This window comes from Lichenostomus cassidix, chromosome Z, assembly GCF_008360975.1.
Source record: "Lichenostomus cassidix isolate B80296 chromosome Z, HeHo_3.0, whole genome shotgun sequence".
NCBI classification, from domain to species: domain Eukaryota; kingdom Metazoa; phylum Chordata; class Aves; order Passeriformes; family Meliphagidae; genus Lichenostomus; species Lichenostomus cassidix.
In genome coordinates, this window is record NC_139511.1 from 66,333,081 (window position 1) to 66,356,292 (window position 23,212).

General features: G+C 52.5%; 1 protein-coding gene across 7 annotated transcripts in view; it reads right to left on the minus strand.

The window, feature by feature from the left end:
* Positions 1 to 801: 801 nt before the first annotated feature.
* Positions 802 to 23,212, minus strand: part of CNTFR (ciliary neurotrophic factor receptor) — a 200,801-nt gene continuing 178,390 nt past the window's right edge. For 6 of the 7 annotated variants that reach the window (XM_085041924.1, XM_085041928.1, XM_085041931.1 and 3 more), the window contains 5 exons: positions 22,959 to 23,125; positions 15,650 to 15,813; positions 4,583 to 4,763; positions 2,915 to 3,059; positions 802 to 2,025 (listed from right to left, as the gene is read on the minus strand). In XM_085041924.1, the coding sequence (XP_084898050.1) occupies position 2,025; positions 2,915 to 3,059; positions 4,583 to 4,763; positions 15,650 to 15,813; positions 22,959 to 23,125 (658 nt within the window). In that variant the 3' untranslated portion in view covers positions 802 to 2,024. Of the gene's footprint in view, positions 2,026 to 2,913; positions 3,060 to 4,582; positions 4,764 to 15,649; positions 15,814 to 22,958; positions 23,126 to 23,212 lie in introns of those variants that run through there. The other variant, XM_085041926.1, reaches the window with a different exon arrangement.

The following is a 23,212-nucleotide window of genomic DNA, read 5'->3' on the forward strand; positions in this document are numbered from 1 at the left end:
CGTCCACCCCATGCTTGTGTGTGTCCAGCCAGCCAGCCAGCCAGCCAACCAGCCACACACCCATCTCCCTGCTGTAGAGACTTAGCTGGGGCACCAGTCTGGTGATTTGCTAAAAAAATTGAACTTTTTCCCCTGGGCATTGGTTGATAGCATCTCTGCTCCAGGTGGTGCCCGCAAGCAAGGCACATGGGGAGAGGACAGACTCAGAAAATGTGCTTTGCTGCATCCATTGTTCCCACGCTGGGTCCCTGTGAGCCCTGTCCTGACAGAAGTTTAATTCAGAGCATCTGGGCCAGTGACATTTTCCTCACATGAAATTATTAAACAGACATGGGAAGTGCATCAATCGTGACTTCGTGCAAGCTCCAGCCTCCGGGCTGCAGTGGGGCACAGGCAGGTCTCTATCCCCCTGCCTGCCTGAGAGAAGTCACAGTGCCAGCCAGAGCTTGGGGACACAAGTGACCCTCGAGGGCTTGTGAATGGGGAGAGGTGGCACCTCCCCATCAAAGCATGGGTGTCACATGGGATGGTGACAACCATACCCTTTCTGTCACCAGGGGTTTCCAGGGTGGGCATCCCCCTTGCACCTTCTCAGGATGTCCTGAAGGCCAGTTTTTGGGTCTCCCACCCCTCTGGAAAGATGGTGCTATGGTCTCAAACCCCAGGGCAGGCTCCAGGGTGTCTCTGTCCCCCTCACTCCTGTTCCCATGTCCCCCCCAACTCAACCAGCACCACGCATGGAAGCAGGCAGCCAAAACCACCCACTCCGGATGGAAGGGAAATAACACCCAGAGCCACCAGTCATCATGAAATGAACATTTAATGAAGACAGTCTCTCCTGGTGCGTGTGTGTGTGTGCGTGTGTGTGTGCGTGTGTGCGTTGTCTCCGTGTGAGCTTAGTTTTATCCCCTCTATTACTTTTTTTTTGATTCTTTTTTTCTTTTTTTTATATATATACATCTATAAAAAATTCAAATACAGCATGTCAACAGTGGGAATATTCGGACGTATGGTATTAAATACTGCGCTTGGGTCCAGGCAGGGCCAAGAGGAGGTGTCTTTACAAAACAGGACTTTGGGCAGGATGGGGAGGAGAGCAGAGCAGGCACGGGGACAGCTGGGGACAGCTGGGGACAGCTGGGGACAGCGGGGGACAGCAGGGCACAGGTCTGCAGGGCTCCAGCTCTAAAGGCAACAGCAGAGCTATTCTGCTTTTGTTGGAGAATGAGACAAAGACATCAATGGGGATGATTCCCTGTATCCAATATGGTTAAAAGTTTGGGGGTGATGTTGGGGTGGGGTTGGGGGTGGCGAAGGCTCCTGCAGGGTGCTGTGGAGGGGGAGGTGGAGGGACAGCTCTCCCAGGTGCTCAGCAAGGGTCAGGAGGGTTTTACCGGTGTTTCATTTCCTTTTTTTTTCCCCATTAAAACCCTGCCAGCGCCCTGCTCCCCATCGCACTTGCGAAAGTCACCAGTTCCCCCCCTCCACCATCCCCTCGGAGGGGACCGAGACCCCCCTGACCCGTGCATCCCTCCAGCTTTGCCACACGGCCGAGAGCTCAGGGGAGCGAGTCCAGTCCTTGGGGGACCCCCTTTTGCCAAGAGGGGGTACACAGCTTGGAGCGTCATTCCCCTCACCACCCCCCCGTTTTCATATCCCCTTTTCTCGGTGCGCTGCCGCTCGGGGCGGCGGGCACGTCTTTGGCGTGGGGGGGTTAGCTGTATGAGTGGGGCCCTCAGCTGCTTCAGGTGCGGGGCCCGGGCTCGCTTCACTTCGCTGAGGAAAGGGGCACGGGGATGTGTCTCCTCACTCCGGGCTGGGAGAGGATTTTGCGTCTCCCCAGGGGGACGGCAGCAGCTCTGTCCTCCTCCGAAGTGACGGCGAGAAGCGTGATTCGTCCTCAATGTGTGCAAAATCGAAGAGCTGAGAGACTCAACCCGGGAGCGGGGTGGCAGGGCAGGGGTGGTGGCGGTGGGTGGTGGGGAGGCGTCTGCGCTGGGCTGCGGTGGATGGACAGATGGAGATCTGCGAGAAGAGAGCAGAAAGGTCCCGGTCGCGGTCTGAACTCAGGTGTGCCCAGTCACCGGTGGGACACACCAAACAGAATCTGGCATTTTTGCACTGGGGAAATACACCCAGGTGTCCAAACACATCATTTCCACCTCCTCCCGCCCTGCCCACCCTCCCCTGGCTGCATGCCACCGCCCCTCCCAATGCCACCACTAGTGTCACAGGTGAGATGACACAATCAGAGGGGAGGAAAGAACACCTTGCCCACAAAGGGCTTCTCTTTGGGCACCAAAGGATGGGTGGCATGTCCTTTATCTCCCTAAAGTGACACATGTGGCTGCTTCCAGGATCCATCCCCGTCCTTGGGCAGTCTGGGGACAGTGAAAGGGCATTTGGGTGTGACACCCGTGAGACAGCAGCCTTGGTCTGTAGAGCAGCGGGGCATTTTTTGGCTCTCCAGGCTGCCAGCTCCATTCTAAGCCAAACTAAGTACATTTTTGAGATGCAATCTGAATTTTCTGATCTCGGACAATTTTTCTTTCATCATTAAGCAAAGGCCTTAGATTTCCATGTGGCTTCTTTGCCTCCTAAAAAAAGTCAGCAGCGAGGAGGGGAGAGGACTGCTGAGAACAACACATCAAAGACTGACCACTTTGCCAGCTTTGCTTGAAAAACTGTTTTGAGATCTCCAGCTGAATATACATCTGGATAAGCAGTCAGTCTTGGTGCATTTACAAAAAAACTGCAAGAAAAACCCAAATTACTTGTTCTCAATGCCCTTCACCCACAGCCTGCCTGGAGCATCCCCTTCCCAACCACACCAGAGCCCTGGGGGTCCCAATATCCCTGCCCCACCCCAGCACCACATCCTGCCTCTTATGCCACCAATTTGGGAGATACTCACTAAATAAAGAGGACACTATAGGCAGCCACGACCAGTCCAGCTGTCCAACACACTGCCACGGCCCCGCTGCCCACCATGGCCCCCTTGTCACAGATCTTGGTGGTGGGTGGTGCCATGAAAGAGGAGGTGCTGGCGCTTGTTGTCTCTGCAGGGAAGGAGAGTGGATGGTGAGGGGAGCTGGGATTCCCTGGGATTCATCCCATAGGAGCAGCCCTGCTCTCCTGCTGGTGTGGACAGGACCCAACCTCAAACTACCCTTTTCACTACTATACCACACTAGGGGTGTGCTGGAGGGCTGGGATGATCCAAGGGATAGTGTGATCCATGAGACTTGCACTGCTGTGACAGTGGACCTAGTGGACCTACAGCTTAGAGATGTTTGTGCTATCAGGTAGAGCTGGGCATGCTTCTCATCCCCATCCTGATCAGCTGGGTCATTCTATGCATCAGCTCTGTGGGAATTTCAGCTAAGAAGTTATGATGAGCCACTGGTGCTCAGCAGAGAGCGTCCTTCACCCACAGAACATCCCAGACACAGCAGGCTGCATCTGCTGGGTGGGCTCACAGAGCTTGTCCTGCTTTACACTGGACCAGATGGATTGTCTGTCCCTATGGAGGGCTGCAGGATTTCTGGGAGTGCTTGCATGGGCAGTCAGGCTGGCACAGCTTTGGCCACATCCAGATGGCCCCAGCATGTCCCTGGCCAGACTGGGCTGATTGCTGGGGACCACAGGGTGTCTGTCTCAGCATCTTTCAGACTCCACTGAGGTGTCACAGTGGGGCTCAGTGCTGGAAGGGGGGTGTCCCACATCAGCCCTGCCTGGCTGCAGCAGGTTGCATGCACAGGGACGTGTGTGTGATGGGCACACATGTGAGTGACATGCGTGTGTCTGCACAGGGAGCAAGCAGTTGACATTAGAAGGGGCATTTGCATTTAGCACAATGAGGGCGGGTAGAGAAGCAAAACCAAAACGGTGACAGCAGCACTGCTGCAAGGTGTTCTTGCACTCCTTGTGGGGTTTTATCCACCTGGGAATGGGGAAGGGCTGAAAATCCCTGCTACTGCCTCAACTTCCCGGGTGCTAAAGAGGGGTTTCTCTGCATAGGAGTCAAGGAAACCAGTGCAGGTCTGCTCCATCCCTTCTGGGAAACGGAGGGCTGATAACACCCATTTGGACACAGTCCCAGCTCTTTCCTAGAAACAGAGACTTGTTAACTTGGTGGCTTTTATTTTGAATTGGCATCAGTTTGAGCCATTGTGAGGGGTCAGAAGTGTGGAGGCAGTAGGACTGGAGAGGGGAGGGAGGGCTGGAGGGGGACAACACTCCAGGGAAGAAGAAGAAGAAGAACAATAACAATAACAACAACACCACAATAATAATGGTAATACAATGCCCAGCCTCATTGTTCCACCCCAGGTATCCTGGTGAGAAGGATGCTGGACCCAGGTGAGCTGAGTCTGAATTTTTTGGGCCATGGTTGCACCTGCTGACAGGGCCACAGGTGGGGGCAAAGTAGAGGGTGAAGGGCTGCAGCTCCCTTGGTGTTTGGGGTATATCTTTGGCTGGGGACAAAGCTTGGGTGGAGCCAGAGAGGAGGTCCTCAGCCTGGACTCCAGGGCTCCTCCTGGCTGAAGCCTGTTGGTACTGGGAGGTGGGGAGCTCTTACCGGTGATCTGGGCCTCCGTGGTGAGATGCTTGGGCTCCTCTGTCCAGGGGGTGGCATGAACAGCCACGCTCCAGTCACTCCATGTGCCAATGTCGTTGTCTTTGGCTGCCACCTGGATGATGTACTCCTTGCCAGCGTAGGCATCTGTGATGGTGTGCGATGTCCCATCTGACAGCTCAACCTGAGGGCAGCAGTGAGGAGAAGAGTGTGGTCAGAGGAACCCTGGGAGGTGTAAGACAATCAGTACATTTAGCTCAGCTAGAAGATGATAATGAGACTTTTGCAGCACTTTTGGAAATCTGGGGCGTTGTGGGCAAACACATGAGCCCAGGACAGGGATGGAAGGGGAAACAGATGCTCCAGCTGCAGCTAAACTAAAGGTCTAGAGACCTGGTTCCACTCCCAAACTCACGGTGTCAGAGTGGAGCAGCTTCCTCTAGAGGTCACCAGAAGCCAGCAGATGTGTGCACGGGCTCCCTCGGACATGGTGGGAGCTGGGAGTTGGATATTGCAGGCAGTGGGTGCAGTGTGCAACATGCTTTCAGGGCACCACTGTCACTGCTGGGAGGAGGCTTCATCACCACCACAACCTCTGGCCACCCTGCTCCCGTGCCTGCTGGCTTCCCATCGTTTTGGCTTGTCTCCCTCCAGCTGGGCCCTTGGACAAGGATCAAGTTGTGTCCAGACTTCTTTCCTAGAAACCATTTTCTCTGTCCCATTGTCACTGCTGTCTGGGCCACAGAAGGTCCTGCTGTCCTTTCTGCTGCGAAGTGCAATGGTTTAATCCCATTTAACCCTCCAAGGCATCTCTGATCCACCTGGAGCTTGGCTCAAGGACAGAGGGATGCAGGTGCTCAGCAGAAATGGCACAGACACCCATGAGCAAGTGTGGCTGACAGAGGGGGAGGGCTCATCATCCAAGTGACCTTCCAGGGATGAAGCCAGACTTGGCCTTGGGGTCCTGAGGGCATGGAGGAAACCAGGGCAGGAGTATCAGGCAGAGGCTAGGTGGGATGCTGCCCTCCACCCCATCTCTGAGACTGCTGACAAACATGCTGCCCACTTCACTACCCCGCTGTGCGTGGCACGGGGGGCACGCAGGACACCCCTTGTCTTTCCTGCACCCTCCCCACACACAGTGACAATAAAGATGCTGAAGGATGAGGGGTGGAGTGGGTCTGACACAGCCCGTCTATGAGCACCAGTGCCCAGCCAGAGGCTCACGCTCAAGCACAACAAGCATCACTTCATGGATGTGGGGAACTTCATGGTGCTGCCCATGTGGGGTCCTCCACATCTCCATAGCCACCCAGGGGAGCACCAACAGCTCAGTGACAGGAGAAAGATGAAAATTTCTGCCTGGTCCTGGAGGGAGGGAGGGAGGGAGGGTGTCCTCCTGCCAGTGAGGCTTGAAGCGCTACCAAGCCTCAGCAGCACAGACAAAGGTGTGTGTCCATCTCACTGCTGCAGATTTTGGGGCTGGATGGGAGTCCTGCCTCTCCTTGCACCTCGGACTCGGTGCTGACCCCCATGATGCTGGAGGATGCAAACAAGGGAATAGTAGTGGTGTCACTGCAAACTTGTGCCTAGCTGAGACATATCTAAGCACTAAACCACCAATAGCCAAAGTCTCACTCCATCCCTACCATCCAGAGGACGCTTGTCCACCGTGACATGGGTCTCAGCATAATATCTGACCTCTTAGCATGGGGACAGCTACTCAGGGTGCCTGCCAATGGGACCTGAGGGCAGAGCCTGCCTGGAATGAGACTGGCATGGGAGGCAGATGAACACAGTGACCCTGGTGGGGCTCCATGCAGGGTCTCCCTGGGTTCCCAGCAAGCTGAAGAGACTGACAACCAGCCCTGCAGTCTCAGGTGCTGCCTCTTTTGTCTAGATAACAGGGTCAGCTCACAGGTCTGGTCCCCATCAGTCTATATCAGGGTGGTATAGGCAGGTCCCATCCTGGTGCTAGGCACAGTCCATCCTGCAGGAAAATTGTTTCAGGCCATTTCACTTTCAGGTAAAAACTGAAATCCTGTGAAGTCTGGGCAGAAGAGAGTATGGGGAAAAGATTAGGAGGATGCCAGTTCCTCCTGCAAGACATGACTCTGGATTGTCCAACGTGGGGAGAGTCTTGGCTAAGATCCCACCAGCCCCACCTCCTCAGCCCATAACCAAAGCCCAAGCTGGACCAGGGTCCACAGAGGTGATGGCTCTTGGCACCTAGTGCTGCACCCAGCAGAGCTGAGGAGGCTCTTTCTGCACCAAGCTCTCAGAGGGACACACCTTCCTGGCCCTGGGGTTGGTAGGCAGAAGACCTACCAGGTTGTGAATGACCTGGTCTGCCTGGGAGGACACCTCCCTGCAGTGCAGTGGCACAGTGAGGCTGTCTCTGCCACCCAGATCTTGGGAACTCTTTGGTGGTATCCACCAATGTGGATTGCAATGCCAAGGGGATCAAGTTGATTTAACTCCTAATGATAATTAAATGAAATGAAACCTCACGGGGTGAGTTGCCAAATCCCTGCTGACCTGACTTGCTCTGTACTGGTGGGGGGATGTCTTGGAACTGGGGAATGAGCTGAAAGATGGTGGGCTTATCCAGCAGGTGCATGACTCTCTCCAAGTCTTTCAGCACCCTCTGAACCCCCTGGCTCCTCCCTAGGATCTGCACTAAGCAGGTTGCAGGCAGGTCAGTCTGACTGAGGCCCTGCTGACCCAGCCATGCTGCTTTTCCATCAGGAGCATTTTCTCCATCCCAAGAGTCTTCCCAGCCTTCCCTTGGGAGGAATTCTTGCCTCTTTCCACCCACATCTAACCAGCAGCTGAATGTTTGTAGGTGGGGTGTCACAGGCACTATGGGGTCAAGTTTGTGCTTTCCTTGGGCAGGGGGAGTGTTCCCCCAGGACCCAAACTGGAGAATATGGAGGATCTTCTTTGTAAAACTGGGGAGGATGTTGCCCTATGTTCTGCTTTACACAGCAGATAAAAAGAGAAAGCACAAACAACATCATCCATCTCTCCTCACACATACAACCTCTGGATGCAGAACTTCTGAGTCAGGGACACATCCAGCATTTGTCATAGTGGGGGAGAAAGCCCCATGTGTGGGTGCTTGTGACCCAACAAGAAGTGCCACAGCAAACGGGAAACCACAGGGGTATTGGGTCCAACTGGACACAGAGAGGAGATTCAGAATGGGAGGAAGACACACTGGGGAGGCTGTGGGGGGATGGATGGGCACACAGCATCAAAGGCAGAGGGAGAAATTCCTTAATCCGCGTCCTCGCCACACAGAGACAAAAGTTGGAGGAAGGCTGTGCATGGTAATTTTTTTGGCCAGGGTGGGGGTTTGCATGTCGCTGCCTGCCTTTGTGCACCTGCCAAAAGTCACTCCAACTGGCTGTGAAGTGCTGCCCAGATTAATGAGGGATCAGTAGCCAGTGCAATGCAGAGCTATTAGCATTGAGGAAAAAAAAAGGGGGGGGGAAGGAAAAAGGAAAAACAAAAAGAGAGAGAGAGAAAGGAGAGAGAAATGAAAAAAAGCCCTTGAACCCAGTAATTCAGATGACAGCTTGCTGAGGACAGCGTGGGTTGGCATCCCACTCCCTGTCACAGTCACATACCCCCCCATTCCTGCTTGGAAAGATTATGGAGCTGCTGAGTGACCACCCAGAGTCCCAAGCACCAGGATGTGCACAGGGGTCAGCAACACACTGATGGGGTGGGACAGACACCCAGACAGGCTGAGGGGAGGATTGCCCAGCACTTGGCTTTCCCTCTGCCCATGCTGCTCCCCCCTGCACATGTGCTGGAGGCCTGGGGACATCCACAGCAGCCATACACATCCCAACAGAGAACACCCATGTGTGCCCTTCTTCCAGCCCCTGACTGGTGTCTCTGCCTTGCAGGGCTCAGTATGGCAGGAGTTAAGCAAGACATTTCACCCCTCTGAGCTCCCCTCTGGCCCCCAGCCCACCCTGCCAGAGCGTCCTGGCAGTAAAAAAGGTCACTGTGCTTTGTTCCCACCCAGGCTCTGCTCCTGGTCTGGTGTGACCAGGTAGCAACTGAGAACAGGGTGATGCACAGGCAGGTCTGAAGCCCAGATGGCCTTTGGAAGGGGATGGGGCAGGAGGGGCAGGGAAGAAAACCCCATCCTTCTCTGCTCTGGCAGCTGGACTGAGGGCTGGTGTGTGTTGAAAGGAGGTGGAGGGGGAGAAGCGGGGATCAGATGCCTCCTTCTCTGCATCCCACATGAAAATGTGTTTGCTGGCTCCCCTATGGTGTCAGTGGCTCTGTTTTCCATTCCTTGACACCTCCTGCTTTCCAGTGCAGCTCCCAGAGAGGGAAGAGGTGCTCTGCTGGCAATATGGGGATGGAGACTGGCACCCCTCAGTCCCAAGGCTGGGATGCACCATCTTTGTGTGTGACAGAACAGTGATCATGCACCTGTCCCAGGTGCTGTATCAAGCCTGGATGAGTCCGCCTTACCCAAAATAAAAGGAGCACCCTGGCTATTGTAGGCTGAAGCTGATGTGCTCACACAGCCTATGCTACCCCCAGCACACATGGAAAGAAACTCCTTCTACAAGCACAGCCTAGGTTTGCTGAACATCTGGCATCCTTGCAGCCTCCTCCTCCTCTGGATGCTACTCGAGTTATACTGGATCATGAGGGAAATGGGAACTGGGATAAGGACAGGACACCCCAGTGGGCTCGATTCCACAGCCCACAACAGGAGCCAGATCCTGCCACTGGGATGCAATGAGCTTTGCAGGGACTCAGCTACACAAGCAGCTGCTGTTTCAGGTGCCTTCAGTCCCTGCGAGTGCAGGGGGATCCCAGCAGGGCTTCCACCTGTGCTGGAGAACAGGCTAAACCAAAACCAGGAGTAATCCCCAAGCAAATCTCCTGCACTGGGAAGTGCAGGAGGGTTACTGTAAAGAGCCAGTCCAGCTTGAGAAAAGATGTTGCCGTATGGAAAAGAAATGTTTTGCTTTTTCCCTTTGAAAGCCATGCCTGGAGAGCAAATAGGTCTGACATTCAGTGCTCAAGAGGCACCCTCAAATACCTCCTTCTTCTCCAGAGCCACAGGAAGGAGTTGGTATAACCCCAGACAAACTTTTCTACTTGGACTCTGGAATAATTAAAGGTTGTGAGAAGGGAATGACCCCCTCTTGTTCTCTGCCAGGCAGGTAGTGGAGGAGCCACTCCAGCAGGGTCTGAGCTGTGCTCTCTGCTGTTACCCCCTCCCCAAAAGGCTGCTGTGGTGCTGCTGCACAGAGCCCAGCCCTGCTGCAGGTCCAGGAGGATGAGCTTTCACAGGGCTCCTCTGCAGCCTGGGCTGTGCCACACCAGATGCAGCTGAACAGATCCCTTCTGACTCAAAATAAAGACCATCTTTGAAAGCAAGGGCTGTAACCACACTCATAACAGGAAACTTTCTCCAGATGTGCTGGCCCCCTTCTGCCAAATGACAACTGTCAGAGGTCACTTTTACTTATGGATAAGGGGGAGATGGGATCAGGGATGCTGAGGGCATCCAGCAACATCTCTAACCTACCCAGCACTGGCCTATGCTGCCTGCAAATGCATTCACCACGCTGATGCAGTGGGCTGGGGGTGAAAGCAGCTTGTGCATGGGCATGGCAGGGCACAGACACCTGCCTGGTGTGGTCTGCATGTGGGCAGGGAAAATTTAGCTTGCCAGCACCTTCCTACCTGCTTGTAGCTGTTTGAGCATGCATGTGAGGACACACACGTGTGAGTGCTCTGCTGCTCAGAGCAACATTTACAGCTGCCAGGTGCTCAGAGGTTTTAGGTCACCAGCAATTTCCAGGGAGGCTGAGAGCACCCGGACAATGCCAGCCAAGGGTCCTGAACCTCCTCTGCCCCTGAGGCCGGTGGGGTGAATGGAAAAGGTGATTTCTGGGCATTTCCCACCGCCACCCTCCTCTGAGACACTCTCTGCTCCAGCCCTGCCTGCCCCACACTGAGCTGCGAGTGACACTATTACTGCATTGATATTTTGCTCCCACCTATTAATTCTTTGGATTTCCCCCCCACCTCTTTTTTAATCACTGACTTTGCAGCCAGGAGGGGAAGGGAGAGAAATGCTGCAGTAAAAGCTACCAGGCGTGAAGCTGTAACCCAGCTTGCTCAGGGTGACCTCCCTGCCAAGGTTGCCTTGCAGAGGGGGAGTGCAGGCAAAGCAGCAGAGGCACAAGGAGATGCAAATGGGCACAAAGAGGCACGCCCGCTGCAAAGTGACATTGCCACCACGCCGGCGGGGACGCTGCTGTGGCAGGCAGTGGCACTAATTGCCTTCCCCCCCAGCTTGCTCCATCCCTCTCCCTGCCTGTCACAGGCAGGATATATGCATTAGATCACACTTTCACATTGTTCCAGGCTGTTCTAAAGCAGGAACTTCTAGAGACAGCCTGTGAGATTCACCTCTCTGACCAAAAATTGTTGCTTTGCACTGGGAGAGGATCCTGAGCCCTCCTGGGAAGCCACTTCCAATATGGGTGAGGAAGGCCAGTCCACAGAACAATGCCATCCTTGCACCAACAAACACAACACTAAATATTTGGCAATACCCATAAACTTCCCATTCCTGTCCCCAAACCCCCATCATTTGCCCAGATCAGAGCAGGCACAGATGTCTGCATGGGGTTTTCTTTTTTTGCTCCTAAAACCCCATGATGGTGGGAGCACTTCTGCTTGCACTTCCAGAGAAGGACGCTTCCAGCCTTTGCAAATGCTCACGAACATGGCCCTAATGCTTCCAACGCAGAAGAGGAAGGAGAGAACCCAACCACATTATTAGCTTTAAATATCTCATGACCTTTTACTGCAAATCTCAAGATCTGAGGCGCAGCCCGCCTCACGGTTCGTTAACATTTCATGTTGTCAGCGCGGCCAATGGGTTCAATTAGACTTCACGACGGCATCTGCAAATTGCTGGCAGCCCACAGGAGGAAATCCTCCCTCAGTCTGGCCACCAGCTCTGACGCTGCATAAGAAATACCTTCTTGAGCCTTGCCACATTGTTGGGATGTGCATCGAGCTGGCCAGTGCTCAGCGCACGTGATCTCCCTCCACAAGCTGCGGAAAGGGGGGATCCTGCTCTAGAAAATGCCGTGGGAGGGGAGAAAATCAGGGTGCAAGACCCAGAGATGCTCAGGGTGGTGTTTGGCCACCCGTCTGCACGTAGGGTGAGCGTGCAGATGTGCTCGCAGGGAGATCGCATGTGTGAGCGCAGCAATCGCTGCTGTTGCGAGTTAACTGAAGGAGCCTGTAAAACCAGAAACAGGCTATTAGCAATCCATTAGGAAAGGGTATCCAGTTCCAGCCTAGGTAAGCCATTAGAGGAACATCTGAGAGCATTAGGAGAGCTCGCTTGGGGCCAGGATGGGGCTATAAAACAGAAGAGGAAACCACGCTAATCTGGCTTGAATTACAAACTTAAAAGCGGGAGAAAAATAAAGGATACCCTAAACATTTAATGTTTTATATTTGGGAGACAGAAGGGGAGATTTTGCCAAAAGGAGAGGATAAAAAACCTGTTTAGGCTACAAATATCCATCTCTCTTCTGGCAGCGGAGAAACCACCAGCCCCTCTTCCAGAAAGGGAGGAGTGTGGTTTTAAAGTTGCTTGAGTTTCAGAGTGAGCTCAGTGCTGGTGGGGTGGAGGGGAGTCTTTGGCCACATGATGTGACATGGCTGCATCACCAACAGCTACAAAATGCCTGTGCCCCTGTTCAGGGGAGCTTGCCTGTGAGGTGGCATGATCTGGCACATGCTTCACTGCATGCCCATGTGGAAACTCATCATCATCCCTCCATGAGAATAATTCCGAGAGCACATCACCATAATTCCCAGAGCAAACTGCAACATGAGAGCTGCTAAGTGGTCTGGGTGAAATGGAACTGCTGAGCAGGGGAAAGGGACAGCAAACAGCACGCTGGGGCTCAAAACCAAATTGCAAAGCACTGGGAAGGGGCTGAGGGTATCTCCCCCATGTCTTTGTCAACCCCAGAGATTGCTTCAAGCTGTGGGATGCTTGGGCCAGGCATCACCTGGCTTTCTCTGGTGGAGGGGAAACTACATTTATGGCCAGCTCACACAGTGGCAATCTCGATAAGATCCACTGCTCCCGCCACGGATGGCTTCATCTTCTGGTGCCAAGCCCTGGCATTATTAAAATCCTGAAAGGAAGAGCCTGGAAGAAAGTAGATGCTGATTGAATCAGGCCCTATGGTATTCGACAGCTCGACATCCATCTGATCCTATTAGTGCTCATTCGGTCCTGCCTGCCGAGGTGCTGTACATAAATCAGACCCTGCAAAGATAACGGAAGGTGGAGAGGTGAAAGAGGAGCTGCTTCTTCTGCCAAGAAACACCACGTGTGAGCAGGGCCTGCATGGATATTCAGTCTCTGGGCAGCCTTCAGTGCTCCTTTGTGGGTTTTCTCCTGCAAGGATGCTGGGCTTCCCAAGGGGCTGCCAAGTATGTGCTTAAAATCCGTGGCTGGTGCAGAGGTGGTTAGCCATGAGGAGGCAGGGATAGAGTTCAGCCTAGCCTTGGGCAGACAGGGATGTGCCAGAACATGAGGTTACCCAGCTTCTCCTGACTGCTGGCAGGGACTTCTCTCCCTACCGAGCTCCAAGCTGCCCCATTGTCAGCATGCAGGTTGTGTGGGCATAAAAAGCAAGGGCTTCTCTGTGCCAGCAGTCAGAGGGGACAGCAAGAGCCAGGATGGGGACAGCTTGTGGGAAGAGACTTGCACCTCCACAAGAATTAAGACATCCCCGTGCCAGTGTGGCATGTGTGACCACCTCATCCTGTCTCAGGGCACTTGTCCCTTTGAGCTGAGTTCCAACACAACCACGGCAGGACAAGATGGACAGATGAGCTAGGCTTGGTCCTTCCAGACCATCTCCTTCCCTCTTCTGTCTGGATTTGGGGGAACAGGGACACCATCCAAAATGACAACAAGTAGTAAGTCAAACGAAGAAGGAAGTGAGGCGTGGGCATGCTCCCAGCATGCTGACATTGGTGGGGTTAATTTTGGGTAAAAACACCTGCATTTGCAGGGTGCCCAGCTGGGATAAGCAGGCTGAATATGCCAATGGGGTCTGGGGTCAGAGCAGCTCCAGCTGCTGCAGTGCTGCCTTAGCCTGGTGTTTGGGAAACGATTGAATTAGGCTTTGCAAATAATTCATCTGATGAATAGTGGCAGTTTCCCTCAAATCATCCACAAATCAGATTTTTCATTACCCAGCCAGCAGGGCAGGGAGTCAGAAAACAAGGCTGGCACCTCACTCACTGAATGCTTGCACTCGCTCACTGAGCAAATTATTCCCCAAACACTCTTCTCCATCCGTCAGTGATGAGGAACGTGTCTCTTGCAAGGGGATATTGATTAAAAGCAGTATCCAGGAGTGCTGCACCTTCCCAAAATGCTGTGAGATGAACCCTTCCCAGCCATCCTTTTACCCACCGAGAGAGCTGGTACCTCGAGCTCTCTCTGCACCTCAGGGTATCTTTATATAGAAGAAATCAATATTTTTCTGCCCAAGACTGTCTTTTCCAACCAGGGTGGCTCTGCCACCTGTGTTACTAACACTCCCACGTATTTCCCACTATCACTACCTACCTGAGAGTACTGATGGAGAGGCCACACCATCCCCTCAGGGCTCTGCAGGCTCAACCCTGCAAATATGGTACCCCACACCCAGGCATGGAGGGACCAGCCACTCTGAGGGTGTTGAGGGGGGAGATATCTCAGTGGCTATCCCACCATTTTTAGGTGCAAACCAGGGTACTTGGTTGGATCAGGCTGTGGCAGCTTTTTCCACAACAGTTGAACACCTTGAAAAAAACAGTGTTGTGTTTGGCTGTTCCAATTGAACCTTCCCCTTTTTACACAGCTTCTACAGTTGCAGCAGTTCTTCTCCAGATGAAAAAAAGTACCTGCAGAAAACTAATACCCAAACTCCACCTCTGCTTTCATACCCTTCAGGATGCTCCACAGATGCTCTTCCATTCCCAGTAGGAGAGCAAAGGGCAAAGAGGCAAGCAGGAAAACCCTCTGATTTTCAAAGCCATCAGCAAACGCTGCAATCTGAAACACGACCTGTGGTGCTGCCTCCTCAAAAAACCCAACCAATGCAAAAAGTCACCAAGACACCTTGCAGAGCCACAAGCCAAGTGTCCCATCCCCTCTCCCACATGCTTCTTTCTCCAGAAAGAGCTGGGTGGAAGAAAATCTCACTTGTCTCTTTGATGCAGGTGCCCAGGGACCAAGTGCTGCCTCTTATTTGACTTTTTTTTTTTTTTTTTGCAAAATCCTTTATCAAGCAAAGAATCTAATTGGCTTTCAATTGGCCTAGCCTAGGCACAGAAGGGATGCTGGATGAACTATGCCAGCATAGCTGCACCCCTCTTCTCCAGCCACAGAATGCTTTCCTACACAACTCGAGCATACAAACAGTGCACAGAGGTAAAAAAAAAAAAAAAAAAAAAAAAAAGCCTGTTTGTTATCTTCCTGCAGTAACAAATGAAATCTGTCCTCCAGGCTGCCAAGGATTTCACTGACTATTTTTTTTAAAGAAACAAGAAATAAAAGTAAGAAATACGATAACATCGCAGCAATTGCTCTGTGACTGTGCTCTGAGTTATGGTGAGCGGTATTTTATCTCCAGTTCAAAATCTAAATGTGGCAGAGGCGCATTTAAATGTGGTGACATTTATACTTTAAATGCCTTTTACATCTCGTTGGCAAGTTTTATATAGAACATATGTATGGAAAGTAGATAGGGGCCATGGATGAAAACACGGAGCAGGGAGAGGCTGCAGAGCCATTTGTAGGCAGAGTGTGAGCTAAAAGAAAGATGGAGAGGAAGAGAAAAGGAACAAGAAAGAGGAGAGGGACAGGATCCAGGTTGCCTGGGCAGTAAATATACATCTTTTTTGTCCTCGAACACTTGTTTATAATGCACCTTGTTCCCACCAGCTTCCCCCACTCCCTCCCATCCCAAGCAGTGCAGCATCACTCACGTGTTGCCACTGGTCCAGGATGAGAGGTCGATACCGCAGGAAGAACTTCAGTGGGAAAGACTCAGGGTCAGGCCAGGATGAAGGGTTTTGCCATGACACCTCCAGTCTCCGAGGGTTATTGGGCACGGGTTTGGCCACCACACTCTCTGGAGGGTCTGGCTTTACTGGAAGAGAAGAAAAGAGGGTGTTTGGCAAAGCTTTGCATGTGTTATCCTTCCTTTCTACTCCTTGGCAAAGCTGGCTGGGCTTTGCACCATGTGCTTTCCAAGAGCAGCAGCCAATATGCATCCTTTTCCTAAACTAATTAGATGCAAGTCACCTTTTGTTGTCCCTGTCAGTATGGCTGTCCTGGCTCAAAATACCATCATCAAGGAGGTGACAGCATTGAAGACTAATGGAAACAACTAGGCCAGGACAGAGATCATCCCTCCCACACAGGGCTAATTGGATCAGGATGAGGAACCCACCAAGCCCAAATCCTGCACATCTCTGGCACCTGCTGGTTTCTGTGAGCCTGACCAACATTCAAACCCACTTACCTCATAATAATGTGGCAGAGTTTGACCCTTGGGTTTAGGGCTGGGGTTTTGAGGATTCAAACTATTGGCACATCATTTTTGCTAAGGGGGAAGGATTGCCCTGCTCACCTTCCACTCCAGCTCTCTCTCACTGTGCTGCTCTGCTTTTGGGGTATGGGGATATTTTTGTGCTACCTGACATGTATTTCAGGTGAATATTAATTGGCTGTGAGCTATGCAACGTGCTTTGATGTTGCAGCTACTTCCAGAGTGCCGGAAGCTCATCACAGTCAGTCTGTGATGAATGTCACTGCCTGTTGCAGAGCAATCCTTGCTCTTTGCCAAGGGTTTGATCAAATCCTGACAGCTCAAATTCCCAATTGCAATAGCAAAGCTAAAAAATTTGTGTACACCCATGCTTATCTTCTAATCACGGACAGGAAGGAGCTGGACTCAGGGAGCTGTGCAAGCAGCTATGCCAGAGGTGGAAGAGGGCTCCCTGTGCTCTCTAAGAATAGCAGTGCACATGAGTCCTCATGTCCTGGGAAGGTCCTCAACCCACTTCCAAGTCAACATGCAGGCAAACAGATCCCTCCTGACCTGAAAATTTCTGGATTCAACAATGGTCCCCTGGCTCTGACTGCCTCGAGCAGAAGCCTGTCAAGATGTCAGCATCAAACTCCTCTCCCAAGGATGGAGGAGGGATGGAGGGGCTGTGGAGAGTCCCCTTCTGCCTGGCAGAGCTCCTGCTCTGCAGTCAGAGGCTTTCTCCATGCTGACTCCAGGGCTCATCTGCTGTGAGTGGGAGGTGATGTCCCCACATTTGCTTACCCTGAGAGAGGAAGGAGGGGATGGTGAGTGAGCTGCTCCCTCACTAGCCTGCCTGCCTGCCTGCCTGCCTGCCTGCAGCTCTGCCCTATGTGTGAAGAGCATCTTTCCCTCACTCAAATGGGATCAGGTGCTGATGTGGGGCCAGTCTGCTGCAAGTGGAGCCACATGTGAGCTGTGAGCTGTGAGCTGCCATCCCTCCTCCAGAATTATGGTGGCATCGCAGCAATTGTCCCTGCACTGCCACTGCTTGCTCCTCCCAGGAGAAACCAGCCTCTGATGCTTTGAAAACACATTTTCTTGCCTGCAGGTGAGGCAGAGGGGGTGCTGAAATGAAACCACAGCCCAACTACCTTGGTGGGATGTGTTCCCTGAGACATAGCCCACCACCACCTGTCTGTCCCCAGCCTCCTCTTACTCAGGACCCTGGCTGCACTCCTTTATCACCATCATCTTCACCATCACCCTGACTTTCACCACCACCCCTCTGTCACAGAGGGTGCAAGGAGGGCTGGACAGCTTCCTCCTTCCCATGTCACTTCATGATTAGAGGATGCTCCCAGAGGCTCTGGGAGTGGCTGGAAAGCAAGCACCCATGGGCCTGACCACAGATGCCTAGTGCCACCTCCCAGCTCCCACAGACCCCTCTCTGTGGCAGGATGGGGCACAGTTTTCCATTTACAGCTTTATCCTCAGCAGCAGGAATGCTTTGCTCAGGCTGTGCTGTGCTGAGTTACTCCAGATGGCTCTGCAATTCCTCTGCTTGCTTTGAATCCCAGGGCTTGGGCTGGACATCAGCTTCCATCGACAGGGACTTGGAGTTCAAATGCATACGGAAAAGTATAAATCCAGCGTTGGCTCAGCAGGCTTGGTTTGCAAAACAAAAGTCTGTTTAGCTGAATGAATGCAGATGACTGTGAATTGCAGCTCTGAAGTGAGGAAACGGGAAGGAAAGTGATGGGCTAGGGATGGATGCAATGGATACTCCCTGGGGTAATGCAGGGGGGCTGGCCCTGGTTTTTAATATGCCATCCTGAAGAGATTATTAAATTCAGTTGGGCAAAGCAAATGTGCTTGGGCAGGAATGAGAAATACTACTGTGACGGTTGGAGGAAGTCAGAAAAAAAAGTGCCCTGGTGCTGAGGTGGGAGTCAACTGCCCATTTTGCAGGGATGTGACCCCTAGCCCCTATCCTGTGAGTTGGAGACTGTTTCTGGTGCACAGAGGGAGGCTGTCTTGGCCTCAAGTGAGTGGTGCCGGCTGCTATGAGCCTTCAAACGGCACTGTAGGTTAATGGGAAAACCAAAAATCTGTGGTACCTCCTCATGTGCCACTCCATCCACAGGGCTCCTGCCCAGGCTAGAGAGCACAGCAGTGCCAACCCCTCCAAAAGCACAAAGCCCAAGCTGTTCCTGCCACGCCCTTCCAAGTGGGTGGGGGCAAAGCAGCCAGGAGAGGGACCATGCCTCTGGCAGCCAGTCCAGAGAGGACAAAATTATGTCTCTTAAGACAGACCTCATCCTGCTGTGCTCATCACGGGAAACACCTGGGCTGGTCCCACAGGGGCCAGCAGAGGAGTGAGAGGAGACAGGCTGCGTCCAGTTCCCCGATTTCTATGTGACCTTGAAGGAGTCCTTTATGCCCTGCAGACAGGGACAAGTGCTCCTCCTTCCCCAGCCTTTGTCTGCCTCCATTCAGCCTGCACATGGTGAGGCAGGGGCTGTCTGGCTGTACATCAGCCAGCATAATAGAGCCCTGTCCTCACCGAGGGCCTGCAGGCAGTAACGTAATAAAAGCAGTAATAGTAATAATAATAATGGATGATGGGCATTAGGCTGAGTACTGGTTAAGCGGCTATAAAACCAGATGTAATATTATCCTGCAGAGCTGAGGGAGCATCATCAGACATTCCTGGGAAGGGGACTTGGCCAGAAGGCTACTCACAGCTCTTCCCACTTGGTTTTTGGCTGCTGTGTCTAAGCAAGGGCTCGAAGTGCAAGAAGAGCATCAGAGAGCAGCTTCTCCTTAAGGCGCTGCACGCTCACACTTAACTGCAACTCTTTAGCTATCCATTGCCCCTGGCTGTTGTCAGACATGTCTCAAAATGAATCTGGCAGTTCAGAAAGGCAGCTGAGACCCTGTGGCATGGAGCGGACCGTCGCCCATCCCGTCTCTCCAACAAGCACTAAAATGGATCCTTTGCGGCCATTAAATATCCCCTGGCATTTTCCATGAGCAGAGGGATATTAAACTCCATGTCTTAGCCAAATGTCAGTCTAGGTAATTTAATTCTGCCTCCCTAAGTAGTATGAATTGAACTGACCTTCTGCTTAGGCAACTGTATACCTGTGTTCAAAGACTCCGAATTTCAAACAGACATGGGCATCATGCAGCCTCTCTGAGATGCTCTGCATCTTCAACACCTCAGTGATGGACTTGGAAGGATCAAATAACCTTCCCAAGGTCACATGAGAGATGGACAGCAAATTTGGGGACGGCATCCACACCTGCAAGGCCACATCCAAGACTGCCTTCCTCCTTTTAATGCTGTGCATCTTCTTGTATTTTCCCCCAGGATCATATGAGGAGAAATCCTGCTGAGGCAGGATGCTGGTGTTGGTGTGTGGTGGTGTTCTGACTTCCCTGGGGGATGCAAAAAACAGCTCTTGGGCTGAAACACAAGTGAGGAAGGTGAGGAACATGTCCCCATGCTGTTCCAGCCCTCATGAAGGAGGTAGAAGTTCCTGACACACCACCTCACTCCTCCCTGGTATCTTCCTCTGCCTCCAGGTCCTCTCCCCTATGGTCCCTTTTCCACCTCATCCTTCTTGGGGCTGGAGCCCCGATGTCCTTAGGGCTCTGCAGGACTTCCTCACACTCACCTTTATAAATATCAATACTTTTGCAGAAGACGTAATTATGAAAACAATTTCCAGGAGCAAGATGAGGAGAAAGGCAATCCGGATCTCCTACCAATGGGAGATGGGGGCCAGAGGGCCGGAAAAGCTTTTCCAGTCATCACTGAAAATGACAATGCAGAGTGACCCTTCACAGCTGGCTGCTAACAACCAGCACGGCATGACCGCCAGCAAGGCATGGGCTCAGGACAGCAAAAGAAAGTACCAGTCATTTTCCACTCAATTAGAGACCATCTTCCCAGCGGCTGGGGAAGGGATTTTCTGCTGGGGACTCCAGGGACTGAGAAAGGAGTGAAGAAGCAAAACCAAAGGAGGTCACTCCTTCCCAGGGGGCTTTTCGTGCTTGACCAGGCTGGGTGGGTGGTCTGACCCAGCAGAGGGTCTTCTCCCAGCTCAAATGGTGCTGGGAGGGAGAGCTGCCTGCCCTGCACTGTTCTCTCCTTAGCTCCAGGTTGCTCCATCCCCAGCAGGCCATGAGATCAGGGCTACATGGCTGCAGTTTAACCTCCATGCAGAGTATATGATGTTTTTCTCTAGGCTAAAGGGAAAACACAAGGCAGGCTCTGACAATCACAGCCCAGGGATTTCAGGAGAAGCATCACACAGGTCCTGGCTGACAGTGTCTCTTCATTTTAGCAGGATGTGTGCAGATGTTGCAATGTTCCCACTCAGCATTTTTCCAATGAGCCGAAGCAGCAGCTTTGCCCTGAGCCATAGGTTTTCCACCCTTCATCTAGCAAAGGGAAACCCAGCAAAACCTCCAAGATGAGAGCTCATTGGTCCAGCTGAGATCCCCAGAGAACCTACTGGATGCTAGATCCATGCCTCCAGCACTCAGCACACTGGGACAGAGCCCTGGATTGCAGCTGCAGAGAAGAGAGCTGAAGAGACATGGAAGCTTTAGCGAGGACTGCAGACAATGTGGGGCAAAACTGCATGGCAAAATGCACCAAATGCAGTGCACTTGTTTTAACTGGAAATGCCAGGATGACATGAGGAGAAGCTCCAGTCAGGGTAGGTGGCAGTTGTTCAGCAGCTGCAGATGCTGTAATGATCTGCTAAGCCTGTGACTGCCTGCTTCAGCACTCTGTCACCACCCTGTCTGTGACACTGATGTGTGGCACCCATGTCAAATCCTGACGAGGAGAATTTCACAGTTGTACAGAACATGGAGATTTAAAGGCCACTGGATACTGAAGTGGTTATGGGAGTGGGCTGGTGCAGGACACAGCCTTTCCTATTGGCATCAGCCCATTACACCTTTTCCAAGTGCCATCCTGGAGCCAGGTGATGCTGGGTGGTCTGACCTCTCAGTGCAACTGCTGAGATGTGTCCAGGCACCCTGCACCCTTCCAGGCACTCATGCAAGAGGCAGCAATAGTACACCCATGCTAAGGGCTGGCCTGGGGCAGTGCTGGCCTCTGCTCACCACTCCTTTGACCTGGGCTGAGTTCAAACTGCTGGGCTGGATCCAGTTTTGTGCTGGGACGCCTGAAGCTTGCAGCTGGGTGTGCTTCCCCAGGGGAAGTTGCCCTTATGTGCTGGATGGAGAACCAGATGTTTGGAAGCCAGGCAGGGTATGGGTGGGATGCAGATGTTACAAGAGGGTGCCCTGAACTCCTGCAGAAGGGAATGCAAGGAACTTGGAAAATGTAGCTTAATTGTTATCCTGGGCCCTGCAGGCTGAAGGTTACCTTCATTTTTGAGGAGTGTATATTCCACAAACACAACAATTTCCATTTAAAGGCAACCAAGGGACTGAAACTCTACCACTTTCCTGCTAAGCTCCCTGCCTTGTTATCAGCATTCCTGATGCACTGATGAACACAAGCTTCAGATATGAACCATGGTTGCAGACATATGGCAGGATAGTCTCTGCTCCAAAATTATTTCCCTGCTCTGTTCAGAGCTGGTGCCTTGTTTGGTATTTTCCAGGATTTGGGGTAGAAAGGGAAAATCTGGTATAGCAGTGGAGCTCCTCTTCTTGCACTCCAGCACTTCCTTCCAGGTTCTCTATACTGGGATGCATAGCAAATAGAAAGCAAAGACCAACTGCTGGCTGCACTTCAGTGATTCACTTACTTGTTTTTCTGGTTTAGTAATTGCCGCATGCAACCAGCAAATTGTTTTTCAACGTATCCCTGAACTCCGTTCTCCCCTATTTTTCCTGTTCTTTGAGGATGTCACAGCGCCAGCTGTAATCCGGCTTTGGATGGTGGCAACAGCTCCCTGCTTTGCTGTGTTTGGCACTGGATTGCTCGGTTCATGCCTGCCCTTCACAGTCAGGGCAAATCTCCACTGTGGGTCTGGACGTGGTTGGGAAGCATCCCTGTGGCACAGCCCGAGACATGGACACCCCAGTCCAGAGGGGTGCTGCTCCCTGTCCCCCATTGCACAGCATCTCCTGTCCTGATGGGGCAGTGAGGAGGTGCAAAAAGGGGAATAGGGTTTTTGGGACCATGTAACTTAGGACTGGGGAAGGTTGACTGTAGGAGAGCTTTATCCTGACTAAGGATGGAGGGAAGAGAATGCGACATTTTAATTTCTCTTCCAATCCCAACTCCACTGACTCTGCTTCCAGCACAAACACCAAACCTCTCCTTTAGGGACGCTCTGAGGGGTAAAAGAATAGCAGCACCATTTGGACCACACAATTTTCACAGCTCTCTGCCCTGATACACAGCAGCTGCTTCTCTAGCCTCCCAAACAGGGATGAACTCAGCAGCCATGGGCGATCTGGACCATTGTGGGTAATGTCACACATGGCACCAGGCCACTGATGTGACCAGCATGGAGGCTGCCCGTGGGCATCTTGTCTGCCTCCCCCAGGATGCTCAGGGGCCATCAGGGCCATGAGAATGATAGGGCATAGGGAGGTACCAGAGTGGCTCAAACCCCATCTCCATCTCATGCACGGACAGGCAGAAGCTCCACTTGGAGAGCCAGTCCCTTCCCTGCCCCATCTCTCTAATGGATGACACTGTTTGCAGAGCAAGCCAACCCCAACACCACCCTGGAGAGGGCACTTGCTGCCGTGGAAGTTACCTATGGCGAACTCGTCAAAGGTGACAGCGGTGTAGTTTTTGCCCAGAGCATTCGTCACTGTCAGAGTCACCTTGTACTTCACTGTTGAGAAGAGCTGGAGGTATCTGATATGACACCTGTTTTTGGGAACGGCATCCTTCTCGCAGACCATGTCTTTCGTGCCATGTCTGGAAAGCAGAGGTGAGAAGAGCAGTTACCTGTGGATGCACCAAAGTTGCTGGGGGAAGAAGGCAGATTGTGCAGCTCTGTATCCC